This window comes from Pan paniscus, chromosome 7, assembly GCF_029289425.2.
Source record: "Pan paniscus chromosome 7, NHGRI_mPanPan1-v2.0_pri, whole genome shotgun sequence".
Lineage (NCBI taxonomy): Eukaryota > Metazoa > Chordata > Mammalia > Primates > Hominidae > Pan > Pan paniscus.
The window spans coordinates 23,085,760-23,112,773 of record NC_073256.2 but is presented as its reverse complement, the minus strand read 5'-3'; the positions used below and the strand labels follow the sequence as shown (position 1 = coordinate 23,112,773).

At 42.2% G+C, this 27,014-nt stretch overlaps 1 protein-coding gene across 5 annotated transcripts in view; it reads left to right on the top strand.

Moving 5' to 3' along the window:
• Positions 1 to 8,785: 8,785 nt before the first annotated feature.
• LOC117977895 (uncharacterized) overlaps positions 8,786 to 27,014 on the top strand; it is a 196,460-nt gene continuing 178,231 nt past the window's right edge. For 3 of the 5 annotated variants that reach the window (XM_063607052.1, XM_063607054.1, XM_063607047.1), the window contains exons 1-3: positions 11,331 to 11,386; positions 23,205 to 23,329; positions 23,422 to 23,483. In XM_063607052.1, the coding sequence (XP_063463122.1) occupies positions 11,350 to 11,386; positions 23,205 to 23,329; positions 23,422 to 23,483 (224 nt within the window). In that variant the 5' untranslated portion in view covers positions 11,331 to 11,349. Of the gene's footprint in view, positions 8,915 to 8,958; positions 9,211 to 11,330; positions 11,387 to 23,204; positions 23,330 to 23,421; positions 23,484 to 27,014 lie in introns of those variants that run through there. The other 2 variants (XR_010113090.1, XR_010113091.1) reach the window with 2 other exon arrangements.

Genomic DNA, 27,014 nt, shown 5'->3' with positions numbered 1-27,014 from the left:
AAATTCACCCAGGAGAGAAAATTATAAACTTCTTCAGAACATATTCTGACTTTAGATGACACGGTGTTAGGAATGACGAAGGTGAGGAATGTGGAAGAGACTTCAGCTGTAGTTGTAGCATCTAAACATGCCAAAAGACTCACATTTTGAAGAAATACTGTAATCAACATGGAAGATACTTCAGTTACCTTTATTCTCCAGCCCACATCAATAAATTCATATGGAAGAGAAATTGTATGACATGTATGTACCAAAGACTTGTTAGTGATCTGAGCATAAATGACATGAGAGAGCTGAAACTGTCAACATAATCAACTAAAAGTCTTCAGCAACAGCTTTAACTTAAAACATGTGGGACTTTCAGGTAGAGAATCTCTAACTCTGCATTCAGTGTGAAAATGTTTTTATTTGCAATTTATTGTCAAATAACATGAGAAAACTTTACTTGGATGAACCCTTTATTTGTATTTTCTGTGAATAAACATTCAGCCAAGCACCAGGCTTGATGTTCACAAGAAAACACAGTGATAAAATGCTGCTAAAATGGAAAATAAGAGAGGAAAGCCTTCATAAGCTAAATAACAAGGGAAAGTCTTTTCAAGGGCAATGAATACTCTTGGAATACCAAATAATTCTTACTGGAGAAGTTATGCAATGAAAAATCATGAGCAATCCTTTCTTCATAGAGCAACACTTGTGGCACATGTGAGATTTCTCACTGGACAAAACATGGTTAGCATCTTGAAAGGAGAAAATTCTTTAGTGGTAATTCATTTCTTAGTTGACATTAAGTTTCTCACATTGAGGAGCTATCAAACTTGAAAATCACTGTGGAGAAACCTGATAGATTTCTCATCAGAAAAGTGAGTCAAGAAGGTGGACCCCTAGAAAAAACTCTTAACACACACTTTAGCAAAATAATTCAGAAATTTGGGAAAATATCTATTCATAAAAATGTGGCATGTAAATGCATAATAGCAAAGTGACCAAGGAATAAATTGAATGCAGAATCATATAAGAAATCTCATTAAACTTTTCCAAAAGATCAATACTTACAAATATTGAAAGAATACAATCTGTTGTTGAAAAAACTTAGTATGTTGGTGAAGCCCTTGTTTCATTTATGCAGCCCTAACAAATTGATTTGCATCTGCACTCCTTGGGTGAGATTCTTGGTCGAGATTCTACCCCAACTTCTGAGTCTCCCCAGTCTTCAACAGCTCTTTCCTCACAGCTCACCTCCCTTTACTTCAACGTCCACCAAAACCACTTGTTTCCATCCAACCCTCGAGTTGACACACCAGGGAACTTCAACCCCACTTGCTAGATTTCTCAGTGTGTCATTGCATAGATTTAGCAGGGAAATGGAGGCTGTATCAAAGACCCCTAGTATATGCATTTGGGTATCCCCAGCTCTTGCCTCTGTCTCTGAGCAGTTACCTGGGATCAGAGAATAAGGCAGCTCTTCTCTTCTATCCCTCAGAAGGCTCTTGAAATTTTGTCCCTGGAGCCTCTCTAACTGGAAGTAGCAGTTCATCTCATGACACCCCACATTTTATTCAGGTGAGTCCTGAGTTATTACACAGAGACAGACACAGCTGTGCTCCTTTTACTGCAGTCCAGAAGATAAAACACCAGCATGATAAAACAGCCGAACCTGTCAGCCACCTTGCAAGCCTTTCCTATATTTGATTCAATGTACTTTTCCCGAAGCAAAATGAAAGTTCTCACAGAGAGGCCCTCCTCTGCCTTGTCCTCAGAATTGGAAAATGTATTCTCCGTGAAGGAGCCTCACCACTGAACCTAAAACTCAAGAGAAAATGTTTCCTGAATATCAAGTGGGATGACTTGAAATTTTGCCAAACAGGCACAATCTTAATACGATCGGCCTTACTAAGGCTAAATGGCTTTATCCATGGTTGAAATTGACACATCATCATATTAAAAAATCTCCACGAGTAATTGATTTTACTCTGCAGCCAGGCTTTATGTCAAGTGTGAGGATAATGAGCAAGAAATTCAAGCCCTTGGCAAACTGGTTGGAGAGGCAAGGACTGTGTCCAGGCAGAGCTCATATCATTATTTATTGTTTAATCTATTTAATTAAATATGTAATTTACCCACAAACTGTGGCTGACCTTATATGTACTCCTGAGCCCCATTAAGATATACTATTTGTGCTGTGAAATTCTATGGGATTTGACAAATGCATGGTGGCAGATCTCCAGCCATTATTAAAGTGTAACACAGAATGCTTCTCTTATTCAAGCTCGTCTTCCCTCCACATAGAGGGAATCAATCGACTTTTGTATACTGACTCTTGAATTTGCTTCTTTATTTCCATCTTCTTTAATTAAAGCACAAGATATCATACTCAATTTCCATTTGATCTTCCAAAAGAAAAGTACTGAATAATCCACACCTGAATTTCAGTGATTCAGACTCAGGTCCACCGCTAAGACCAAACGTCCTGTGCTGCCACCTCATGGCCGGCAGAGGGCAATGAAACCCATCGTTCCGGCCATGCAGGGCGCATGCGCGCTCTGCCTCCCGCGGCGGGCCGGGTCTCCAGGGAGGACCTGAGTTTTCTTCACCCATGGTCAGGGAGGCGCCATCGCCCTGGCTTTGGGGCTGGGGCCTCCGGGGAGGTTCCGGTAGGGGGGTTGGAGAGGCCGCTCTTTTTGCGAGGCCTGAGACGGCGGGCCCTGTGCAGGCTGCCCTATTCCGCGCCCTCAGGGCGTCAGTATCCGCCTGAGGCCGGATGCCACCGCTGGGCCTGGAGCATCCTCGGCGCTGCCCTCCCAGAGCCCCGCAGAGGCTGAGGTGGCGCGCGGGGGAGGCCGGCTCCGGGAGAAGCGGCGGCAGCGAGGGCTTGAGGACCCGGGCTACGGGGCTCCGGGGCGTCTGGCCTGGGTGGGACTGAGCCCATCCAGGGACTGGGACTCCGGGGTTGTGGTGTAGGTGGATCCGGGGCAGACTCAGGACCAAGTCCCACTCCTTCCACCAAGGAGCGCCCAGAGGCCGGCGGCAGCTCCAGGTTCACCTCCTCCTCCTCCAGGTGTTTACTTTTCCTTTATTTCTGTGAGGCCAGAAATTGTCGCCATCCTTCACATCGGTGAATCGGGACCCTAACACTCATTACCTCAGGTTTATTGTTATTGCCATTAACAGTGTTGGTGGCATTATCACTAAGATCATCATTGTTGTTATTATTGTCATTTATGATTATTAGCAGGTGTGTTCATCATTTTGTCTCACTATGCATTTTTTTTCGGGGGGTGGGATTGGTTTTGTATGACGTTGAATTGAGCTTCTTTAATCTTGACCAGTGTTGTCAGATTTCCGAAGAGAATTCCGGAGGACATCTCCTGCCTTTCAGCGCAGCCACAGAATTTCGTGGGCACAGGAGAGCACCTAGAATATTCCCCTTTCATTGCACAGCAGCTTTGGGAAATAGTGGCTGCCTGGCTCTGAGATGAGGTAGAAAAGACTGGATACTGGGGCAAGTGTTAGCACCTCCACTGGTGTTTTTATGAAGCTAAGAGCACTGTCTCCCATGTAGACTTAGAATAAAATCTGATGGCTCTAAAGGGCCATGGCTGCCCTTCCTGGGACTTCCTGGGAACCTTTAAACCTTCTGTGGTTCCTGGAGTAGGTAGGTTGCCAAGTCTGTGCCTCATATGGTAGCACCAGTCTTTTCTGGGCCAACAAGGACACTTAGAATGTTTCCAGAAGCTCGGGCATGCTGTCTCTGTTCCTCCCTTCTGTTCAATGGCAATTCACTGGGTCCCTGGCTGATATAGAACATCCTGCAGAAGGTTGGGCTTGGGTGACTTCCTGTTCAGCCTTCCCAGGCAGTCATCTTTGAAAACCTTGAAGAGACTCACAGAGGCCATTCACTGGTATTTCATGACTGCAAGTGGGGTTTCTGGATCCTTGAGTTTACTCAGAATATTTGAATGGCTCTGAATGGCCAAGAAACCCTCCCTGGTCTTAGAAGCTGCCAAAATCTATTACTGGGTCTCTGAAGAGACTTTTAAATTTTTCCAAGTACATTTGGGCATAAGAAACTTTTCCAGGTCTAGCTGAGCCAGCTCAGGTCGAGTCCTGAAAAACTGGTGGGTATTGGGTGATCTCATCTTATGAAAGAGCAATTGGTGGCAAAGCTGGGCCTCCAGGACAGCTGTGTGTGTATATGTCTGTAGAACATGCCTTGTAGTCATCTTTGGTAACTGAACACCATTTGTGAATGGATAAACTGTATTCATTGCTGTACAATCATGAAAAATCCATATTAACAATGGCAGTAATAAAAATATTGATGTATATTAACAGGAATAATGATCATCATGATACTAGTACTAATGGTTTTAATACTGATAATAATACTAACCCTATGGACTTGGGACATATAAGTTTTCCATAAGTGGATAATAGGCATAAATATTTGGCTGTGTAGATTTACTTCAAGTCCCAAAAAGCAAGGATGAACATCTAGAATGAGAAGAAAAATAATCTGGAGGTTAGTATGTGCACACCTGGGGACTCCTGTGTTAACTTCTGGTGTTTCAGCCTAAGAGGGAATGTTAATATAACCCTGGTCCTGGAACACCATGCTGACCAACACCTACCAGCTTTCAGGAGATAAGACAGCTGGCTGATGGGGCAGGGATCCAGAGAAGGCACGGGTCCACACCTGCACATGTTGCCCAGTGGCAGAGTTCATGACAAGCAATAAGCCCCAGGACAATGTCATTCCCAGCCACCTGGCTGTCATCTGCTCTTTCATGGCCCCTCTCTACTGGTACCTCTAGGCACTGGCATGTCCTCCAGAGGCTGCAGGAGGGCATGATACTCAGAACTCTCCCACCTGCAGGAGGCAAGAAAGATGGAAAAAGCTAAATACCATGGCTTCTGGATTTTTTTTTGGTGAGCATGGAATATTTGGCACTTGCTTTAATAATGGTAGAACCCAGTCAGTGGCTTGCAATACAGATCTAGATGACTCTGGACACCTGTAGAGATTTTGACAATTTCCAGAAGGTCACAAGTTCTTGGAGGACTTTTTCATGAGTTCTTTGACTGAAAAGGTGGTTCAAAGAGCTTCTACACTGACTTAGAAAATGTTGCAGAGGCCAGGTGTGGTGGCTTATGCCTGTAATCCCAGCACTTTGGGAGGCCAAGGCAGGTGGATCATGAGGTCAGGAGTTTGAGACCAGTCTGGCTAACATGGTGAAACCCCCTGTCTACTAAAACTACAAAAATTAGCCGGGTGTGGTGACACGCACCTGTAATCCCAGCTACTCAGGAGGCTGACACAGGAGAATCGCTTGAACCTGGGAGTTGGAGGTTGCAGCGAGCCAAGATCGCGACACTGGACTCCAGCCTGAGGGACGGAGCGAGACTCCATCTGAAAAAAAATAAAATAAAATAAAAATAAAAATAAATAAGTAAATAAAAGAAAAAAGAAAATGTTGTAGACACTCTGGTGAACAGGTAAGCCCTCTCCTGCCACTCCAGGTAAAAGTTTCTTGGCCACAAACCTGATTTAGCAATATCCCTTCATCTTAGGTGGGTAACAGAAAGCCATTCATGACCTATCCAAGCATGGAGAGGGGATTTGACTTAGAAAACTGTTAGGTGCACTAGTTGGTGAAAGAAAGTGCATTCTAGGGCTCACAGGCCTACACATAGTGTTGCTGTCACATAAAGCATATATATGAATTCTTTCTGAGCCCATGGCAAGATGAGGGTGCACTTCATCAGTCTCCTATGCTGGTATGAATAGGTACTTGCCTGAAAAATAAAAGAATAATTCAGGAAGCACATTCTTCTACAGGACACCAGGCAGTACAGTAGGAGTCCTGGGGTTGCTGTGGTATTTATGTTTTAAGGTTGTCTTTTAATCATCTTCAGCAAATTCAACAGTCTTCAGGAACATGAAACAGTTATTCAACATTGCATAAAAATGACCACAAATATATCCATGATAAAGAACTGTACCAATATAATAATAACATTAATAACAATCATAATGGTGATGATACAAATGTCAATTTAATGAAGAGAGTAATAAAAAAGCAGATATTTAAGAACATATTCCTGTAAGCCTGTGACAATGTTCCCATACTAGCCCTCATGTTATTGATTAGATGGAGAAGCTTAGGGCCACATCTTGAAATATATTCTGTGATGGCAAAGAAGAGTGGCAGCAGGGAGAATAATTCTGAGCCACATGAGAACATGGGCAAAAGTGGAGATACCTGTGCCATGTGGAAATACATTACAAATGCACTATGGCAAATGGTCTGGCCAGAGTCTTGCCTGACACAGGTCGTACAAAAGCCTTCAGTAGTTCACCCCAAGAAATAGCTGGTCCAGGCTGTAGATGAGAGGCACTAGGCAGACACATCCACACCCACCTCCTGAGTCTTAGAATTCTGGTGTTCATCGAACATTAAGCCCCTAGCCTACTGAGACTTCACCTCCCAGCTGGTCTTCTACCATCTGATTCTTGAGCCCCATCACGTTAGTGTCATCTCCATACTGGAATTGCCAACAATGTCTGATGGAGGGTTTCACCCTGGGTACTTGGTACCAGCAATGTATGAAATACCAGAAGGGAGGCTCCAGGGCTTCCATAGAAGACACATTCTAAAGTTACTCAGGTGATCAAATGGTCATCTCAGAGATTTTCAGTAGAACTGCAGCATTTTGTCAATACCTGAGTGAATGCAGAAACTATCCAGAGGCACGGGCATTCTAGGAAGCTCCCTGTGTAAATCAAATAGAAGGAATATCTACTTCTGGGCTCAAAAGCTAACTTAGAGAAAAAAAAAGTGAGATGCTGGCAGAAGGCAAATAACTCCATTTCAGTTCCCAAGAGAAAAATGGTTCTGTAACCTCTGAGTTTATTTAGAAAAGTTTTGGAGCCTCAGGAAGACCGAGTATATCATTCCTGATGTTTCCAGGACAGATTGGACTGCTTAGGCCTTTGGGACTATTCTAAGTCCTCTCAGGCTTCCAGGGGAGACTGTAACTCTAATCCTAGAGCTCACACCAACCCCGAGCAAGCTCATTGTTTTCGAAATATTCCAAGGAAGCCCATCCAGGGTATGCCTATATTGGTGAGTTTCACTTTGGACTGGCAGGAGAAGACTGAGAATGATACATCCTGAGTTCACTTGGTAAAGGTAGGGGAGCCAAGAAGTCCAGATCTGGAGAGCACCTGAAACACCAGATGGCAGAAGGACAGTAAGGAGGTAAAGTCAGCTATGGAATTGGAGCTTCATGTTTACTGCGTGTAGGATTCTGAGTTCCAGGACTGATGGGCTGGTAGGGATCAGAGACGTGTCTTCCTTGCAGGGAGCCAGGCCAAACCAGCCATCTGGTTGCACTACTGAAAGCTTTTGTGTGCCCAGTGGTGGGCAAGACACAAATCACAGTCCCTTCACCTCTGGCTGGTAGTTCTTGATGAGAGAGGTTTGCACACAAATGTTCATATTAGCCCATGGCCTCCTGCGGCTTGCTTTTCTTTCACCTCCTGTTTTTGATGTTTGCCATCATGGAACACATTTCATAGAGAAATTCTTTGATTCTGACTCCAAATTACACAAGGAGGACACAGTTTGTGAAGTTTTCATATATTTAGGGGAAGCTCCACATTAATTTTTGTATCCTTATATTCATATTGTCACCAGTATTAAAATTCATACTATTTAGGTCATTGCATTCATTATCATGATTATTAATTATTTTTCATTTATCATTTGTTTTTATTGGTTAATTTTTGTGGCAGCTGTTACATAACAATCACTAGAGTTTCCCTATTCATGAAAGATATCCAAGTTAATGGAGATAACTAGGAGTGTTACTTTACAGGTAAGTAAATACAGATAATCTTGGCTGGACTGTGGCTATATTGTCTGGTGTCCCTTTGAGGGTGAAGCCTCCTGTATTATTCTAAGTGACCTCTGGAGAAAGCAACTGTCTCATAATTGCAGGGACGACTTGAGAAGGCATCCTGAGCCTATGCAGAAATGCAGAAACACTTCCATGATCTAAACAACCTATGTGAAGGCCTGAAAGCCAAAGCAAGATCCTCTTATTACAAAGCTGTCCAACAGAAAGTTTCCGAAGTAACACTGGAGGTCCATCAGTCACTCTTCCTGGTCTGGAAATGCCAGAAATGTCCTCCTTGGTCCTTCTGAGAGTCAAGATTTTTCAAAATCACCTCAGGAGCCGCAGAACCACTCCATCCTACCTGAAATTGCAGGATGACACTTCTTTTGACCAGTCTCAAAAATATATTCGTTCATAGTTTTGATTCCTGGGAGCCGCCATTGCTTGCAAAAGATGTGCCAGAGAATAGACATTTTCTGTCTCCTCACTTGTCCGGGGAAGACTGAACTTTTACTGAAACACAGAGATGGGAATCTGACCCTCTGAGCAGCCTCAGGATTTTCTAAGTCTTCCAAGCAGAGTGGAAATACTGGTGAGGACCCATTGCACCCCTTGATGGTCTGGAATCACATAGGATGATGCTTTCAAACAACTGTAGGTGGAGATACATTTTCTGAGATATTCCAAGGAGGAGGGACACAATTGGACCAGATGTTAGAAGGACAGCTGAGCATTAAGTGCCTATGTAGTGTTTGCAGCTTAGTGTCCCATGGAGAAGGGGAATCTGGGCCCTGGTGTTAGAATTCAGTGTAATTCTGGGTTCCTGCTTTCCTTCCATGAACTCCCAATTCCAACTGGATGTCTGGAAGAACTACTGAAAGCTGCTGAGTGTCCTGCAGCAGGTGAGCTGTGGCCAAAGCCCAAGGATGAAGGGGGCTCCCTCACTCTGTGACTGTGAAGAGGAAGCCTGAGGTGTAGCAGGCCCAAGCCCCAGAAGTGTGGAAAAAATGAGGTAGGGAGGGAGGGGGCCTCAGGAGAAGACTGAGGTCTACAGAATCCCAGGGTCAAGAGGATGGTGCGGTGTCCTGGCACTGTCCTTGATGTTGCAAGAGGGGTGATAATCCATCTCCTGAGTAAAAACTTCACATGGAGTGAGGAGGGGAGAAGTGAACAGAGAGGAAGCAGGGAAGGCCAAGACAGCGACCAGCCTTACAGCAATTTTAACCAGAAATGGACACAGACCCTGGACCCCATCACAGGAGTGCAGGCCTAGGACTGTCTCCAGGTGATGCATAGCTCCCTTGTCAGGTTAGTGGGTGCAGGGATTGTGACGTCTGCAGGGGTGTGGAAGGCTGGTCAACGGGAGCAGCTTACTGGGCTGGACCAGAAATACTGAACTTCTTTTCCACCAGTGAAATCCCTTCTGGGTCAGAAAAAACTGCGAGTTCCGGAGGGGCAGGGCCTAGGAGGAGGTCAGGTCCTGAGCCTTCCTGGTTTGACCCCCTCCCACCCCCTGTGTTTCTGGGTCTGTCCTCACTTCCACCCAGTGGATCCTGAGTCTCTTCCTTTGAGTCCCTTTGAGTGTGTTGTGTGCAGTGGGGCCGGGCCGCTTCATCGACTACACGTTAAAGGTTTCCAATACTTTCTGGCCAAAGCTTAGAGTTGTCAGACCACTGACTTTGAATGTTGACCTGGTTCCTTGTGGAACAGAGTAATAGCTATTGAAGTTTAAAGTCACTTTCCTGCGTGGATGGTGAAGAGGCAGGCTGTTCAGGCATAACTGTCCTCAGGCCTGGAGGGCTGTGGAGGTCACCGTGGGCGGTGGGTGGATCCGGAAACTCTGTGGCTCTAGACTTTCAACTATTTCATTTTTTCTTTTGTAGTTTTTGTTTGTTGCTTGCTTTTTTACAATGGGAAGTAGAATGTAAGATGCCAAACTCAGCCTGTGGGGAACATGGATTTTCACAACAGCAACCACAGAGCGTGGTTTCCATTTCTATTCCCTGTTCATGTGGGAGGCAGAGAAGGAAATCAGGTGCTCAGTTCCAGGGACATCACAGGACTAGGACATGTGCAGTGAGGGTGGAAGGCAGAGGCATTGCTTTAGGAGAATAAAATTACTGCATGCACACACATATGTATGTATATGGATGTATGTACACAAACATGCATATTTATAGATTCTGTTCTCCCTCTGTCTATATAATTTTCTTTATTTCACACTTGATATGATTTCTAAATTTAAATACCTTTGAGAAAAACGTGAATTGTGAAGGGATTTAAAAATGTCAGTGAAAAATGGAATTAACAATAAAAATATAAATATAAACTTTATTTCTCAATATAAGCTCTACTGAGATCAAGACACTCCATTAAGGGATGATCCCAGCCATTCAGTCCATTGCTAAAGAACTGAGGGTGATGGGAATTTAACCGTGTCAATGCAGTCTTCTATTATTACCTAAAGAAAAATGGGTGCCCTTTACAGTTATTTTAAGATTATGGAAAAAATAGTCAGAAGAAACCAAATCAGGACTGTAATGTTGGTGCCTAATAATTTCCCACGAAAACTCTTACAAAATTACCCATGTTTGATGAGAGGAAGGAAAAGAAGTGTTGTTGTGGTGCAGAGGGACTCTCTAGTGAAGCTTTACAGGGCGCTTTTCTGCAAAAGTATTTGCTAGTTTTCTCTAGGAACTCTCCTAGTAAGCAGATGTTATAGTGCTTTGATCTTACAGAAAGTCAACAAGCAAAATGACTTGAGCATCCCCAAAACCTCCATGGCTTTTGCTTTTGAGAAGTTTGCTTTTGCTTTGACTGGACCACTTCTACCTCTTGGTAGCCATTGCTTGAATTGTGCTTTGTCTTCAGGATCTTATTGATAAAGCCAGTTTCACTCCCTGTTAAAATTCTTCAAAATAATGCTTCAGGATCTTGATTCCACTTGCTCAAAACAGTCACTAATAGCTCTGCTTTTGTCCACTGCTGATCTAGGCACAAGGGTATTTGGGACTCATCAAATGTAAAGTTTCTCAACTTTCACGTTACAGTCAGTATTGTGTAAGCTGAACTAATTGAGATCTCTGTGGTATTGGCTATAATATCTCTTGTTAATCATCAATCTCCCTCAATTAGGGCATACAAACGATTTTTTTTTCTCAAAAATTAGTATGGATGTCCTTCCTCTGTTGACTTCATCTTCAACATTGTATTATCTCCTCTTACAATAAGGTATCCATTTGTAAATGATTGATTCTTCAGGTCATTTTTCCCATAGACTTTTCATAAGGAATAATTTATTTCACCATTTTTTGTACCCCAGCTTCACCGTAAATTTGATGTTTGTTCTTGCTTCAGGTTTGACAGAATTCATGTTGCTGCCATAGAGGGGCTCTTTTCAAACTGATGTCTTAAATCTTGTTCAGATATGTTAAAACTGGGCCAGGCATGGTGGCTGACGCCTGTAATCCCTGCATTTTGGAAGGTTAGAAAAAATAAAGTTTTTTAAAACTTTATTTTATTTCATTTTAAGTTCTGGGATACATGTGCAGGATGTGCAGGTTTGTTACATAGGTAAATGTGTGCCATGGTGGTTTGCTGTACCTATCAACCCATCACCTAGGTATTCAGCCCACATGCATTAGCTATTTATCCTGATGCACTCCCTCCCCACTCACCCCCAGACAGGCTCCAGTGTGTGTTGTCCCCTCCCTGTGTTTATGTTCTCTCATTGTTCATCTCCCACTTATAAGTGAGAACATGTATATTTGGTTTTCTGTTCCTGCATTAGTTTGCTGAGAATAATGACTTCCAGCTTCATCCATGTCCCTGCAAAGGACATGATCTCTTTCCTTTTTATGGCTGCATAGTATTCCATGGTGTATATGTATCACAGTTTCCGTATCCAGTCTATCATTGATGGGCATTTGGGTTGATTCTATGTCTTTGCTATTGTGAATGGTGCTGCAATGAACATACGCATGCATGTATCTTTATAATACAAGAATTTATATTCCTTTGGGTATATACCCAGTAATGGGATTGCTGGGTCAAATGGTATTTCTGATTCTAGGTCTTTGAAAAATCACCACAGTCTTCCACAGTGGTTGAACTAACTTACGTTCGCAAAAACAGTGTAAAAGTGTTCCTATTTCCCCACAGTCTCACCAGCATCTGTTGTTTTTTGACTTTTTAATAATCACCATTCTACTGGCATGAGATGGTATCTCACTGCGGTTTTCATTTGTATTTCTCTAATGATCAATAATGTTGGGCTTTTTTTTCATGTTTGTTGGCTGCATAAATGTGTTCTTTTGAGAAGTGTCTGTTCATGTCCTTTGCCCACTTTTGAAATTTTTAATTTTTAATTTTTTAAGACAGAGTCTTGCTCTGTCACTCAGGGTGGAGTTCAGTGGCACAATCTCGGGTCACTGCAACCTCTGCCTCCTAGATTCAGGTGATTCTTCTCTCTCAGGCTCCAGAGTAGTTGGGATTACAGGCCCGCACAACTACATCCGGCTAATTTATTGTATTTTCAGTAGAGACGTGGTTTCACCAGCTTGGCCAGGCTGATCTTGAACTCCTGGCCTCAAGTTATCTGCCCACTTCACCCTCCCAAACTGCTGGGATTACAGGCATGAGCCACTGTACCCAGCTTTTGCCCACTTTTATATGGGGTTGGATTTTTTACAGTTTTGGGTTTTACATTTAAGTCTTTAATCCGTTTTCAGTTCATTTTTGTATAAGGTATAAGGAAGGGGTACAGTTTTAGTTTTCTGCATATGTCTAGCCAGTTTTTGAAGCACCATTTATTATTAAATAGGGAATCCTTCCCCCATTGCTTGTTTTCATCAAAAATAAAATGGTTGTAGATGTGCAATCTTATTTATGATATATCTATTCCATTCCATTGGTCTATGTGTCTGTTTTGTACCACTACCATGCTGTTGGGTTACTGTAGCCTTGTAATATAGTTTGAAGTCAGGTAGCATGATGCCTCTAACTTTGTTATTTTAGCTTAGGATTGTCCTGGGTATATGCGCCCTTTTTTCATTCCATATGAATTTTGAAGTAGTTTTTTCTAATTTTGTAAAGAATGTCCATGGTAGTTTATGGGAATAGCATTGAATCTATGAATTACTTTGGGAAGAATGGCATTTTCATGATATTGATTCTTCTTACCCAGGAGCATGGAATGTTTTTCCATTTGTTTGTATCCTCTATTATTTCCTTGAGTAGTGGTTTGTAGTTCTCCTTGAAGAGGTCCTTCACTTGCCTTGTTAGCTGTATTCCTAGGTATTTTATACACTTTGCAGCAATTGTAAATGGGAACTCATTTGTGATTTGGCTCTCTTCTTGTCTATTGTTGGTGTATAAGATTGCTTGTGATTTTTGCATATTGATTTTGTATCTTTAGACTTTACTGAAGTTGCTTATAAGTTTAATAATCTTTGGGCTGAGATGATGGGATTTTATAGATATAGGATCATGTTATCTGCAAACAAAGACAGTTCAACTTCCTCTTTTACTATTTGAATATGCTTTATTTTTTTCTCTTGCCTGATTGCCTTGGCCAGAACTTCCAGTACTATATTGAATAGGAGTGGTGAGAGAGGGCATCCTTGCCTTGTGCCGAATTTCAAATGGATTGCTTCCAGCTTTTGCCTATTCAATATGATATTGGCTGTGGGTTTGTCAAAAATGGCTGTTATTATTTTGAGATATGTTCCATCAATACCTAGTTTCATGAGGTTTTTAACATAAAGGAATGTTGAATTTTATCAAAGATCCTTTCTGAGTTTACTGAAATAATCATGGGGTTTTTGTCTTTAGTTCTGTTTACAAGGTGAATTACTTTTATTGATTTGGGTATGTTGAACCAGCCTTGCACCAAAGGGAAGAAGCTGACTTGATCTTGGTGGATAAGCTTTTTGATATGTTGCTGGATATGGTTTGCCACTCTTATATCGAGAATTTTTGCATCAAAGTTTATCAGAAATATTAAACTAAAGTCTAGTAAATACATTGAAAATAATAACAGACTGATTAAAAGACTAAATAATATGAATCCTAAGTGTTCTCACAGCTGATTTATAGAGTAAAAGCATTGTCAAACCAAATGAGCTTGGCCAGAAACTGTATAGAGTCTGAGATGTTGTCTGAACTTTCAGTTACTCATTGTGAGGTGGAACTGCAGTAACTATATTTGGTGCAAAATTTCATGTTGATGGAAGCTGAGATGTCCTGCAGTCTCAGAGGGACAGAATTCTGGTGTATCTCCCTTTGGCTTATGAGAAATGAAGATTTAGGCCATGAGGGTTTTGTCAAAATTTATGAGATATAAGAAATGGGGACGTTTTTAGGCCACGAGGCAAGGCCTAGAGGTGTAAAGAAAACAGCTTCTGACCCAGCGCTCATGAAGTCAGCATAGTGTCAGAGGTGATGGCGGAGTGAGCATAGTCTGGTCTTTGGAACCATTCCTTCCCCATACTCCTTCATAGGCCAGGTATGCGCAACCAGGGGGCATCTCAGGCCTGATGAGCAGAGTCCTGAAGAGACAAAGGGGAAATCCTGAGGAAGAGACTTGACAGGGAGGAAGGAGCCACCATTTTCACTCCTGAAAAAACTCTTCCTCCCTAGTAAACCATAGGATTTTCCTTGAACTCAGTGAGAGTTTTCTCGAGTGAAGAGAAAAGAGAGAGAAAGGGACTGATGAGTTATCTGTTTCCACCACCTGAAGTGATTCTGAAACATTGGGGGACAGGAGAATTACCTTCAGAATCATGAGCAATCCAGGTGCCATGGTTACACATGAGAGACTGGAAGTTCTTATCTCTGGAGGGTAGGCACTAGGCATTGATATTCGTTAAAGCTCATTCACTGATTAAAAAGTGAGACAAATAAATACTCTGCTGCAAGATTTATTCATGACATTTTATTTCACACACAATTCACTTGTCTTCAACACAAAGAGCTCTTGGTTCCCTGCCTATGGACACACTGTAACTGGGTCTTCCAATTTCATTCTTCTGGATGTAAAAGAGGACATAGGCCTGTTGACTCAGGGGAGAAGTGATACCAGAGGCAGTGACCTCGGCATCATCCATTTTATACCACTGGCATTCTTGAATTTGACATAAGAGAAGTAATGTCCGTTGTGACAACTCCACCCGGTGAGGACAAGCACAGCATACAGGACATAGACAAGAGGTCCTGTGTTCTGCTGAGACATGTATGGCTGCATGTCAAGGCATTCAGGATATTGCACATTCTTGGCAAGTTTGTTGCCTGTGACATCGGAGAATCTCTTCAAGACAAGGATGATGACCTTGGCAGAAGTGTGTAAAGTTAACGTCTTGGAGGCCGGCGCCCTCTGGAGACAAAGACCACAAAGATAGGCATTCTCTCCATTGAGTTCTTCGGGCTTCACCAACTGTTCCAAAGCTTGCTTGACACTCTGATCTGCCTGGATATCCAGCGCGATGTCCAGGTAAGGGTCAAAGGTGTCTGAAATGCCGTGGAAGTAGAGACATTTGATTTGAGATCTCCAGTAGCCTCCAAATATTTGGTGGATGAGGGTGGTGTCCTTAGAGTGATGATCTACCTGCTTGTGGCCGGGAAGTCATGCCTTTTTCATGGCATCCACAGTGAACATGAAAAATTCATGGGCATCTTCCTGTTTGTCTCTATGGAAGCCACCAGCCAATGCCTGTGAGGGCTGGATGACATGACCAGGATGGTGGAGGTGCCCGTGTGATGTGAGCTTACATAGTACAGAGCATGCAGCACTTGGGAGGATGACACGTTTGAGAGTGCTCCCAGGACAGCATGTAGTTGGCAAGGGGCAGTGTGTATGTCAGGCACTGCAGGGAAGCATTCAAGTAGCAGGTATTTCCCATATTCTGGAGCCCAGCCCCCACCGCAGAAGGTCTCCTGCTACTCAGAGGAAGCTTCTCCCTGGGAGCAAGCTGTCTTGCCACAGGAGCCAAATCATCACAGAGGTCGACACGGGTCTCAGATGAGAGTGGTGACTTCTCAGGGAGAGAAATCCGCTGGATTTCAGCAAAAGCTGCATCTGGCCGAGAAGATGTGAGTTTCGAAAAGTGGTTGAACTGCCACTCACCTCCCAAGTAGAGTGAGTCGTCCTCCATGTTGCCTGAAACAAGGATCACAAGGTTTTTCTGCTGGGACCGCAGGTTGCAGAAAGACGCTGTCTCTTCCGAGAGAGTCTTCAAATGACGAGCTCTCTGGCCGCATCAGCCCTTCCATAACTCACCCCCACCAACCGCGAACACCCCACCCACACATCAGGTGCACGATAAACCAATCAAATATCAACACTCAATTAAGGAATGAGTCACAGGGTGTGTCCACTTGCATCGCTGGGAATTCAACAGACACAGCCCACATCATGATTTCTAGAACACCTGCTTCAAATTACTCCTCAGGATGATAGGCACATATATGAGTATAACCGGGTGGGACAGTGGGCGCATAGATGCCTTATTTTAGGTAAAACAATGTCAGGGAAGAAATCTTTACCTATGAAACCGTGTGAGTATGTGTGTTTGTGTACGTGTGTGTGTGTGTGTTTGTGCTGGGATGTACTTCCAAGTATGTACTTTTGGCAGCTACTATCATCCTCTCAGCAACGGAAGGACAAGAAGTCTGAAGTGCGCTTTCTGACCTGAGAATAGTCATTGAAGTATAGTAATTAGCACAGTGTATCTTTTTCCTTAATAAGGAAGGAGAGATCCGTGGAATCAAACAGACCTTCCAGCGATAACCTTTCCACGTTCAGCCTATTGACTCTATATCCGAGAGAAATTACCTGCCAGTGGAGAACAGGAGAAGTCTTTGCATGAAATGCTCTTGTGGAAGCTAGATTGCCAAGTAATAAAGCACCAAGTGGTAGAAACATGCACTGAAATCTGAAGAGATACTCAGCGCACAATGTAGAGTGTGAAAGTCTTTGGGGAAATCATGCAATCACCGATAGACTAATTGATGACATTCCGCAAATTTATGTTTGCCAGAAAAGAGAGATGGTCATGACATTGTATAGGGAGTGTTTTCGGACGTGCGACGGCAGTTTAAGAAAACATGAAACAAAAAACTTGAGAAATCATAAGGTATCCCAACTATAACCTTTTGTTTATTAAAGAACTGATGAAAATAAAAACAACGTATCTCACAGCATGGGTGATACTATTTCCATACGTATGTGATAATGGATCAACGTTTGATAGAGATGAAATAAAAAGTTCTAATTTTGACAAAAGGAAACAACGAAAATTATACCTTAGAAAAGCCCGGGACACGGAAGTGAGGCCCTGTCTCAAGAAGAAACATCGGAGACTTTTAAAAGCAGGGAGTGAATCAGAGGACAGCACAGCATTGTTAATACTGGCCCTTGTTTCAGTGGGAAAAGGCAATAATAAGCCGTGTATCTCCTGGATTCTCGAATCGATTGTTCATGATCTGAGATGTTCCCTCCATTTCCAGTTATGCATTGTATGCTGGAATTGCAGTTGGCACATTTTGTGCAAAAATTGTAATGCTGACGGAAGTGGACATGTTCCCTGAAGTAAGAGGGACAGAATTTGGGTGTGTCTTCAGGCTCTCTGGCTTACCAGGAATGAAGATCCTGGCTGTAGGGATTTTCCCAACATGTCTTAGACAGTAAGGAACAGGGCAGAATTGAGGCCCGGCGCCAAGGCCTCGAGGTGTAAAGAAACAGCCCTGGCTTCAGGGCCCATGAAATTAGGATAATTTTAAGGAGGATGGTGGAATGAGAGGACTGTGTCCTTTGGCCCCGTTTCTTTCCCTTGTCTTTTCATGGGCCAGGTGTGCTCCATCAGAAGGCTTCCTGTGCCTGATGTAAAGTGTCCCGGGGGAAGAAAGGGCACTGCTTAGAAAGATGCTCCACAGGGAGAAAGGAGCCACCATTTTCAGGAGAATGATCCCCAGAAGCATGAGCAATCCAGATGTAGTGGCTTCACACCTGGTGTGGGAGAGTCTCATCTCTTTAACCGGGACCTGGGCATTGGTGTCCTTTAATGCTCATAACTGCTTTTGAGGTGAGCCGAATTGATATCCTGCCTGCGTGTCATGCTCATTGCACTGTAGTTCACACACATGTCACACAGAAACACTCTGAATAAGCACATTTTTGTTCTTGAGCAAAGTTGCACCCAAGATTCTGTGGTTCTATGGAGCCCTGAGTTCTGTCCTGGACCTCTCTACTCTTGTGTAGGTCAACTTTGATCTCTGTACCTAATGAGAAATGGACTATGAAATCTAATCAACAAATACACAAAAGTAAGGGCCATTCTCCAAAATTGTGTCTCTCCAGTAGGTCATCTTTGATAACTGTACCTAACAAGAAATGCATATGTGATGATTCCAAATCAAAGAATCTCTTGGTTTTTCGCCATTTTATTTAATTCTGTTAAAGTTTAAATAGAGTTTAAAACCCAAGATTTGGCATGAAATCTAATCGTCAAATACACAAAAGGAAGGAGCCATTCTTCAAAATCTTTTCCACTGAAAGACCACCACTGATAAACAAGTGTCGTTGCATTACAGGGATCCTGCTTCCAAGATGCAACTTTCACAGCTGGATGATTGACCAAGAATCTCCTCTAATGCCATTTTTTTTACCCCCAAAATGAGATTTATTTCAGGGCTTTCTGATTTTGTTTTAGTTGAATACACCCACTCTTGTGTTTCAATTTCTTTCAAACACCTTTAAATAATTAAGTATCTTGCTGCATCAGCCCTTATTTAACTACTGTCCACCCACAGAAACCATTACATTTATCCCTCAATTACCCTATTTACTAATGAAATATCAGGATTCAATTAATTTTTTTGTCTTAGGTTGTATCCTCTTGCATTCCTCAGAGAATTTAATGGACACAGCTTACATTGTGATTATGGAAGATTTGAAGCAGATTTACTTGTCAGTATTATGGTCAAATATGATAGAAGTGGAACCGGGTTAGGATAGGGGCTAAATATTTGCCTTATTTCATGTGAAACAATGCTAGTTAACAATTGTGTACATATTAAACAGTTTGTGTGTATGTGTGTATTTGTGTGTTTGTTTCTGGATGTGTGTGTATGCATTGAGAAGTACTTCCAAGCATGTGCATCTGTGAGATAAATCATTCTTTCACCGACTAAATGACAAGAAGTTATAACTACACTTTCTGACTTGAGAATTTGCAGCAATGTTATGTAATTAATACAGCATATACTTTGTCTTAATTAAGATGGAGAGATCAATGGAGTCAAATAGACATTCCAGAGATAACCTTCCCATTTTTGGCCAGTTGATTCCATATCATGTTGTAATGATCTGGCATTGGGGAGAAGACAAGTCTTTGCATGAAATGGTCTTGTGGAAGCAAGATATGCAAATAATAAAGCATCAAATGGGACTATTCCCCCCAATAGTGAATGTAGAAACATTCACTTAAGTTTGTTGAAATTCTCAATGCCCAAAATAGATTGTGAAACACTTTCAAGAAAACATGCTATAACCCAGAGACTAATTGATGACATACACCGAAGTTATGACTGCAAGAAAAGAGAAATATTCATGGCATTTTTAATCCAAGGGTTTCTTGTATATGACAGAATTTTTTAAAAAGTCAAAATCAGAAAAGCTTCACAAATTGGAAGATATCTAAGGTAAAAACTTTTGTTTCTTAAAGGAACGATGAAAATAATTGCAATGTAACACACGGCATGTGTGATAATGTTTTAATACATATCTATTTTCAAAAATGCCTTAAAATTCAATAGAAATAAAATAACAACTTCTAAAACTTGACAAAAGGAAACAACAAAAATTACACACTGGAAAAGCCTGGCTGACTGGAGTGACATCCTGTCTCAAGAAAGAACAGACAAACACACAAACAAGCAAAGGATTCTAAAAGCAGGGACTCAAACAGATACTTGTACACCATTCTTCCTACTAGCACTCTTCATAGTAGGAAAAGGCAAAAACAACCCAAATGTGTGGCGAATTACTTCATTAATTTTTTTAGGATCTGAAATACTGCCTCAATTTTCAGTTACTCATTGTGGGGAGAACCTGCAGTTACCACATTTGTTCCAAAATTTTATGCTGATGAAGGTAAACCTGTCCAGCATTCTCAGAGGGACAGAATTCTGGTGTTTCTCCAGGTTCCTTGGCTTACCAGGAATGAAGATCCGAGCTGTATAGACGTTTTTCAAAAGTATGTACTTGTGTATGTATGTATGTATGCATGTATGTATGTATGTATCTATTTCCTCTTTTTAAATTTAAAAATTACAGGATACATATGCAGAATGAGCAGGTTTGTTATATAGGTATCCTTTGCTATGGTGGTTCGTTGCACCTATTGACTTATCCTGTAAGTTTCTTTCCCTCACCCCCAGCCCTCAACGGGCTGTGTTGTGTGTTGTTCCTCTCACTGTGTCCTTGTTTCCTCAATGTTCAACTTTCACTTATTAGTGAGAACATGCGGTATTTGTTTTTTTTTGTTGTTGTTCCTGTGTTAGTTTGCTCAGTATGATGGCTTCCAGCTTCGTCCATGTGCCTGCAAAAGACATAATCTCATTCCTTTTTATGACTGCATAGTATTTTTTGGTGTATATGTACCACATTTTCTTTATCCAATCTAGCACTGAAGGGCATTTGGGTTGGTTTCATGTCTTTCCTATTGTATATAGTGCTGCAATAAACATACGTGTGCATGTGTCTTTATAGTGGAATGATTTATATTCCTTTGGGTACATAGCCAGTAATGGGATTGCTGGGTCAAATGGTATTTCTGGTTCTAGATCCTTGAGGAATCGACCTACTGTCTTCCAAAATGGTTGAACTAATTTACAGTTTCACCAACAGTGTAAAAGCGTTCCTCTTTCTTCTGAGCCTCACCAGCATCTATTGTTTCTTAATTTGTTAATAATCACCATTCTGATGGGTGTGAGATGGTATCTCACTGTAATTTTGATTTTCATTTCTCTGATGATCAGTGTTGTTGAGCTTTTTAAAAATATATTTGTTGGTTGCATAAATGTCTTCTTTTGATAAGTTTCTGTTCATATCTTTTGCTCACTTTTGATGGGGTTGTTTGTTTTTTTGCTTGTAAATATGTTTAAGTTCCTTGTCAACTTTGGTTATTAGACCTTTGTCAGATGGGCAGATTGCAACAATTTTCTCCCATTCTGTAGGTTGCTTTTTCATGCTGATGATAGTTTCTTTGCTGTGCAGAAGGTCTTTAGTTTAATTAGATCCAATTTGTCAATTTTGGCTTTTGTTGCAATTGCTTTTGGCATTTTTGTCATGAAGTCTTTGCCCATGCCTATGTCCTGAATGGTATTGCTTAAGTTTTCTTCTAGGGTTTTTATGGTTTTGGATTTCACATTTAAGTCTTTAATCCGTCTTGAGTTAATTTTTGTATAAGGTGTAAGGAAGGGGTCCAGTTTTGGTTTTCTGCCTATGGCAAGCCAGTTTTCCCAGCAGCATTTACTGAATAGGAGATCCTTTCTCCCTTGCCTGTTTTTGTCAGGTTTGTCAAAGATCAGATGGCCGTAGATGTGTGGTGTTATTTCTGAGGTCTTTGTTCTGCTCCATTGGTCTATATGTCTGTTTTGGCAGCAGTAGCATGCTGTTTTGGTTACTGTAGCCTTCTAGTATGGTTTGAAGTTTGGTAGCGTAATGCCTCCAGCTTTGTTATTTTTGCTTACAATTGTCTTGGCTATACGGGGTATTCTTTGATTTCATATGAAATTTAAAATAGTTCTTTCTAATTCTGTGAAAAATGTCAATGGTAGCTTGATGGGTATAGCATTGAATCTATAAATTAGTTTGGGCAGTATGGCCATTTTCACAATATTGATTCTTCCTATTCATGAGGATGGAATGTTTTTCCATTCGTTTGTGTCCTCTCTTATTTCCTTGAGCAGTGGTTTACATATGTCCTTGAAGAGGTCCTTCACATCCCTTGTACTCCTAGCTGTATCCCTAGGTATTTTATTCTCTTTGTAGCAATTGTGAATGGGAGTTCATTCTTGATTTGGCTCTCTGCTTGACTATTGTTGATGTAAAGGAATGCTTGTGATTTTTGCACAATGATTTAATATCTTGAGACCTTGGTGAAGTTGTTTATCAGTTCAAGAAGTTTTTGAATTGAGATGATGGGGTTTTCTAAATATAAAGTCATGTCATCTGCAAACAGAGACAACTTCACTTTCTCTCTTCCTATTTGAATACCCTTTATTTCTTTCTCTTGCCTGATAGCCCTGGTGAGAACTTCCAATACTATGTTGAAAAGAAGTGGTTACAGAGGGCATCCTTGTCTTGTACCAGTTTTCAAAGGGAGTGCTTCCAGCTTTCGCCTATTCAAAATGATGTGGGCTGTGGGTTTGTTATAAATAGCTCTTATTATTTTGCAATATGTTCCATCAGTACCTAGTTTACTGAGCGTTTTTAACATGAAGGGATGCTGAATTTTATCAAAGGCATTTTTGCATCTATTGAAATAATTGTCTGGTTTTTGTCTTTGGTTCTGTTTATGTGGTCAATTACATTTATTCATTTGTGTATGTTGAACCAGCCTTTCATCCCAAAGATGCAGCCGACTTGATTGTGGTGGATAAGCTTTTTGATGTGCTGCTGGATTCTGTTTGCTAGTATTTTATTAGGAATTTTTGCATTGTTGTTGTCAGGGATATTGGCCTGGATTGAGCAGGTATGTGTGTGTGTATGTGTCTACCTTGGTTAGCCAGTAGGTTGATGTGTGAGTGTGTGTGACTTTGTGTGTGTGTGTGTTTGTGTGTGTGAATATGTGATAGAGAGCCAAACTAGAGCAGAGGAGGTTCCCTGGCCTGCCATGACATTAAATGTTCTGAATTCAAGATACCAAGAGAGGCATGAGACCCACAGTGGAAACTTCATGATGTGGCCAGGTTTCAGGGGTTTCTGGGAGCTGCCAGTGGGCATGTCTCAGGCTTGCTCCCACTGACAATCCATGTCTTCTCTCTAAATGGGAGATGGTTCTGTATGGAGAACAGACAACTTAGAGCATGATGTAAGGGTTCTGCCTCATACTCACTAGGAAAGGAAACAGTTTTCATCATCTCTCACTCCATTCCCATTGTAAATCTATAGACACAGGGGTCAGTTACCTGAAATATTAGCATAGCTAAAGTCCTCAGACCAAATTAGATGTCCTACCTTCTCATGTGGATCAGATCCTAAAAAAACAACTGCTTCCTGTGGTCATTATCTTTTCTCACAGGCCATTTCCAATCCAGAGGAAGACCTTCTAAAAGAGGTGATGGATGGGAGAGTGCTGACATACTATGTGAAGCTACTATTTGGAGTTGGACACGAGTGCATGTGACCTTGTGCCACAGCGGCAATGTGAGCTGGATGACAAATGGAGATTTGGACTTGTGATAATTGGCCTCTGTGTCATTGTGTGGAAGACTGACTGGTCCCTTTATTTCCTGTAGCTTGACTACCACACAAATGAATCCATTCAAATGTTGGCAAGTGGAGCAGAGTCCCAGGACAGGTAAGGCACCTTCCCTGCTTTTTCTTAAGATCAATCCCCATGCCTAGAAATTAAAGTCCCATCCCACACTATCATTAAAGTAGAGAGTGCATTCTGCAGGATGAGTGAAAAGGCATTTATGATTCTTGGGGGCAGATGTTCTACAGTTGCCTGTGCTAGTTCACGTCTTTCTGCAGATCACATTCTTAACCTCTAGAGAGTCTGGCAGGAACAGAGCCATACCTTTCCCAGTCTGCAATCTCTACAGGTACAGAAACACCCCCAGTTCAAGGATCTTCACACCTGGATTTAGGCCTACACCTGCAACTACCCCAGGTAAGTTTCCTTTTTCAAGGGCAAAGTTCGGACAATGCTGTTCAAACTCCAGGCAACAAGCAACATCTAGGGAATGTGCTTTTAGGTAGGGTCAGCATAATATCGCACTCTGGGAGACATTTTTATTTTAAAGTTCTAGAGGGTGATGCTGCTGGTGGCTCCCTCCCAATCTGCACCATTTGCAGCCTCTTTTGAAGACAGAGAACTGAAGACTGTCCTTCGAATGGAGCAGTGTGATTCCAAAAAAAGAGATGCTCCTTGTGGTCCTGGGACCAGGGATAGGACTCCAGTTGAGCCTGGTGGAAGAGGTCCTTGTCCTAGCCCAACGGAGAGCCATGCAGCTGAGCTTGGGTGATGTGGTCCGCGTGGTTGTTTCTGACTGTGTCCTGAGGTTGCAGGATGGCTTGCAGTTCCCTATGCAGATCCAATGCATCTTTTGCTTTTTTGCTTCTACAACCTGGAATTTATATGTTCAAGATGGAGCCATCTCAGCCATGACAACAGAGAATGTACCACTCCCACGTGAGGAAGAGGGGTAGGCAGTGCTCTTGTATCACCAGCCCTTAATGAGACCCTGAGGAAACCACATCATGGAGATCAGCCCTTCTCTCCTGTAAGGAACTCATCCTATGAAAGAGCAATTGGTGGCTGCAAGAGCTGTCTCTGGGACAGCTGTTCATGTCTATATCTGCAGGGTAACCCTCATAGTCATATGCAGTCATATCCATAGTCATATCTGGAGTCAGTCTCCAGTTCGACTGAGTGAATGGAGAAACTAAACATTTATTACTGAATAATAACATTAATAAACCATCTTAATGATAGTAATAATAAACATATTGATGAGTATTAACAGGAATGATGATGATTATTATGATACTAATATCCATAATTAATAATTTTAATATTGATAGTACTACTAACCCTGTGGACTTGGGACCTAAAGAGCAGTTTCCCCTGACAATTATCCCATATTTGGCCAAATGGGGTAATATTGAGTTCCAGAAGGCAAAGATTAACATTCAGAAAAACAGGAAAAACAAACTGCAGGTAGGCATGTGCACATATGGGGAGTCTATGGATAAATACTAAAGTGACTCTTGCTCTGGATCTCCATGCTAACAAACATGCACCAGCTTTCAGGAGGTAGGACAGCTGGCTGATGTGGCAAGGCTTCTTGAGGACATGGCAGGAGTCAGAAATCACACATGCTCCCCAGCAGCAGAGCTCATGACAAGCAGTAAACCCCAGCGAAAGGACCTGGCTGCCCTTCTGCCATCTGCTCTCCCATGGCCTCTCTTGACTGGTACATCTAGGCACTGGAGTAACCTTCATTGGCTATAGGAGGGCATAATCCTCAGTATTCTTCCACCTGCAAGAAAGACAAAAATTAACTGAACACCATGGCTTCTGGGTATCCTTAGTGGGCTTAGCATATTTTGCTTTTGCTTTAACAGGCCAGTTATCCAGGCAGTGACTTTCTGTACAGCTACAGTCACCTCTGGACACCTGCAGAGACTTTAAAATTTCCAGAAGGTCAGAAATTTTTGGAGACCTTTCTCATGGCTACATTGCCTGCAAAGGTGAATCAATAAGCTTCTGAACTGACTTGGAAAATGTTGCAGAGACTCTTGTGAACAGATAGACCCTCTCCTGCCACTCCAGATAGACGTATCTGGGTCACACACACCTAATTTAACAACTTCTCATTATCTCAGGTGGGCAACAGACAGCAATTTAGGACCTATCCCAGTGTGGATGAAAGACATTGAGTTGGCTTAGAAAAATATTAGATAGACTAGATGTGGCAAGAAAGCCCATTCTGGGGATCAAAAGCCTGCACATAGAGTTGTTGACACATAAAGGGTATGTATAAATTCTTTCTCAGCCCATGAGATCAGGATGTACTTCATCAGTATACCATGCTGGTATAAAGAGATTCTTGCCTCCAAAGGGACTCAGAATATTTCAGGGAACCTGTATTAGTCCATTTTTACACTGTCGTAAAGACACTACCCCACACTGGGTAATTTACAAAGGGAAGGTGTTTAATTAATTCACAGTTCTGCATCGCTGGGGAGGCCTCAGGAAACTTACAGTCATGGTGGAAGGCAAGACAGAAGCAAGCACCTTTTTTCACAAGGTGGCAAAAAAGAGAAGTGAGTGAGCAGAAAAAAAAACCTCCAACTTTTAAAACCATCGGATCTCCTAAGAATTCACTCACTATCATGAGGATAGCATGAAGTAAACTTCTTCGACACATGGCAATCACAGGTCCCTCTGCCGATGTGTGGGGATAATAATTTGAGATGAGGTTTGGGTGGGGACACAGAGCCGAACCATATTATTCTGCTCCTGGCACCTCCCAAATCTCATGTCTTTTATATATATTGCAAAACCAATCATGCTTTCCCAACAGTCCCCCAAAGTCTTAACTGATTCCAGCATAACTCAAAACTCCAAGTCCAATGTCTTATTTGAGATAAGTCCCTTCTGCCTATCAGCCTATAAAATTAAAAAAAAAAAAAACAAAGTTAGTTACATCCACAATGGGGACCTCATGACCCTGACCAGGGCCTTATCCTACTGTGGCTCAACTGATATCCAAGATGCAAGACAAAGTCCTTTTTACTCTTTCCTCTAATCTCCTCTAGCAGAAGGAGGCGGTCTTTTTCGGAGCTGCAAGCTGTGCTGCCTGGGGTTGGGGGAGTGGTAATGCAAGTACTCCTTTAGCTGTCCTGGCTGGTGTCTCAGTAGGTTTTATGGCCACTCACCTCAGTACACTGGCTCTGAGTACAGTACTATTGTGTCTGCAGTAGTGTATGAGATGGAAAATAAGTCTCCATTCTCCAAGAGTCTTCTTGAGCATCAAGGCTGCCTGATTGTTGAGATATAGCTACAGACTTTCCTCGCTGAGCCTAGCATGCACATGTTCCTCTGCTGGAAAAAAAACAAAAACAAACAAACCACCAAACAACTTCCCACAAGTGGAATGTTCTGGGACTCAAGGCCATCTAGATTATTTTGTCCCCAGGGTGCTCCCTTGATGTGGTGCGCTTCCTCTTTCCTCAGAGTAGGAGGCCCTGAAATTCAGATTACTGCATATGCTGCTGCTGCTTCTCTGGGTCTAGCTACCCAGTGGGGCTGCCGCACACCAGGCTGGTGCTCAAGAATGTCCGCAATGGATCCAGTGATATAATCTGTCCTCAAGTCTCA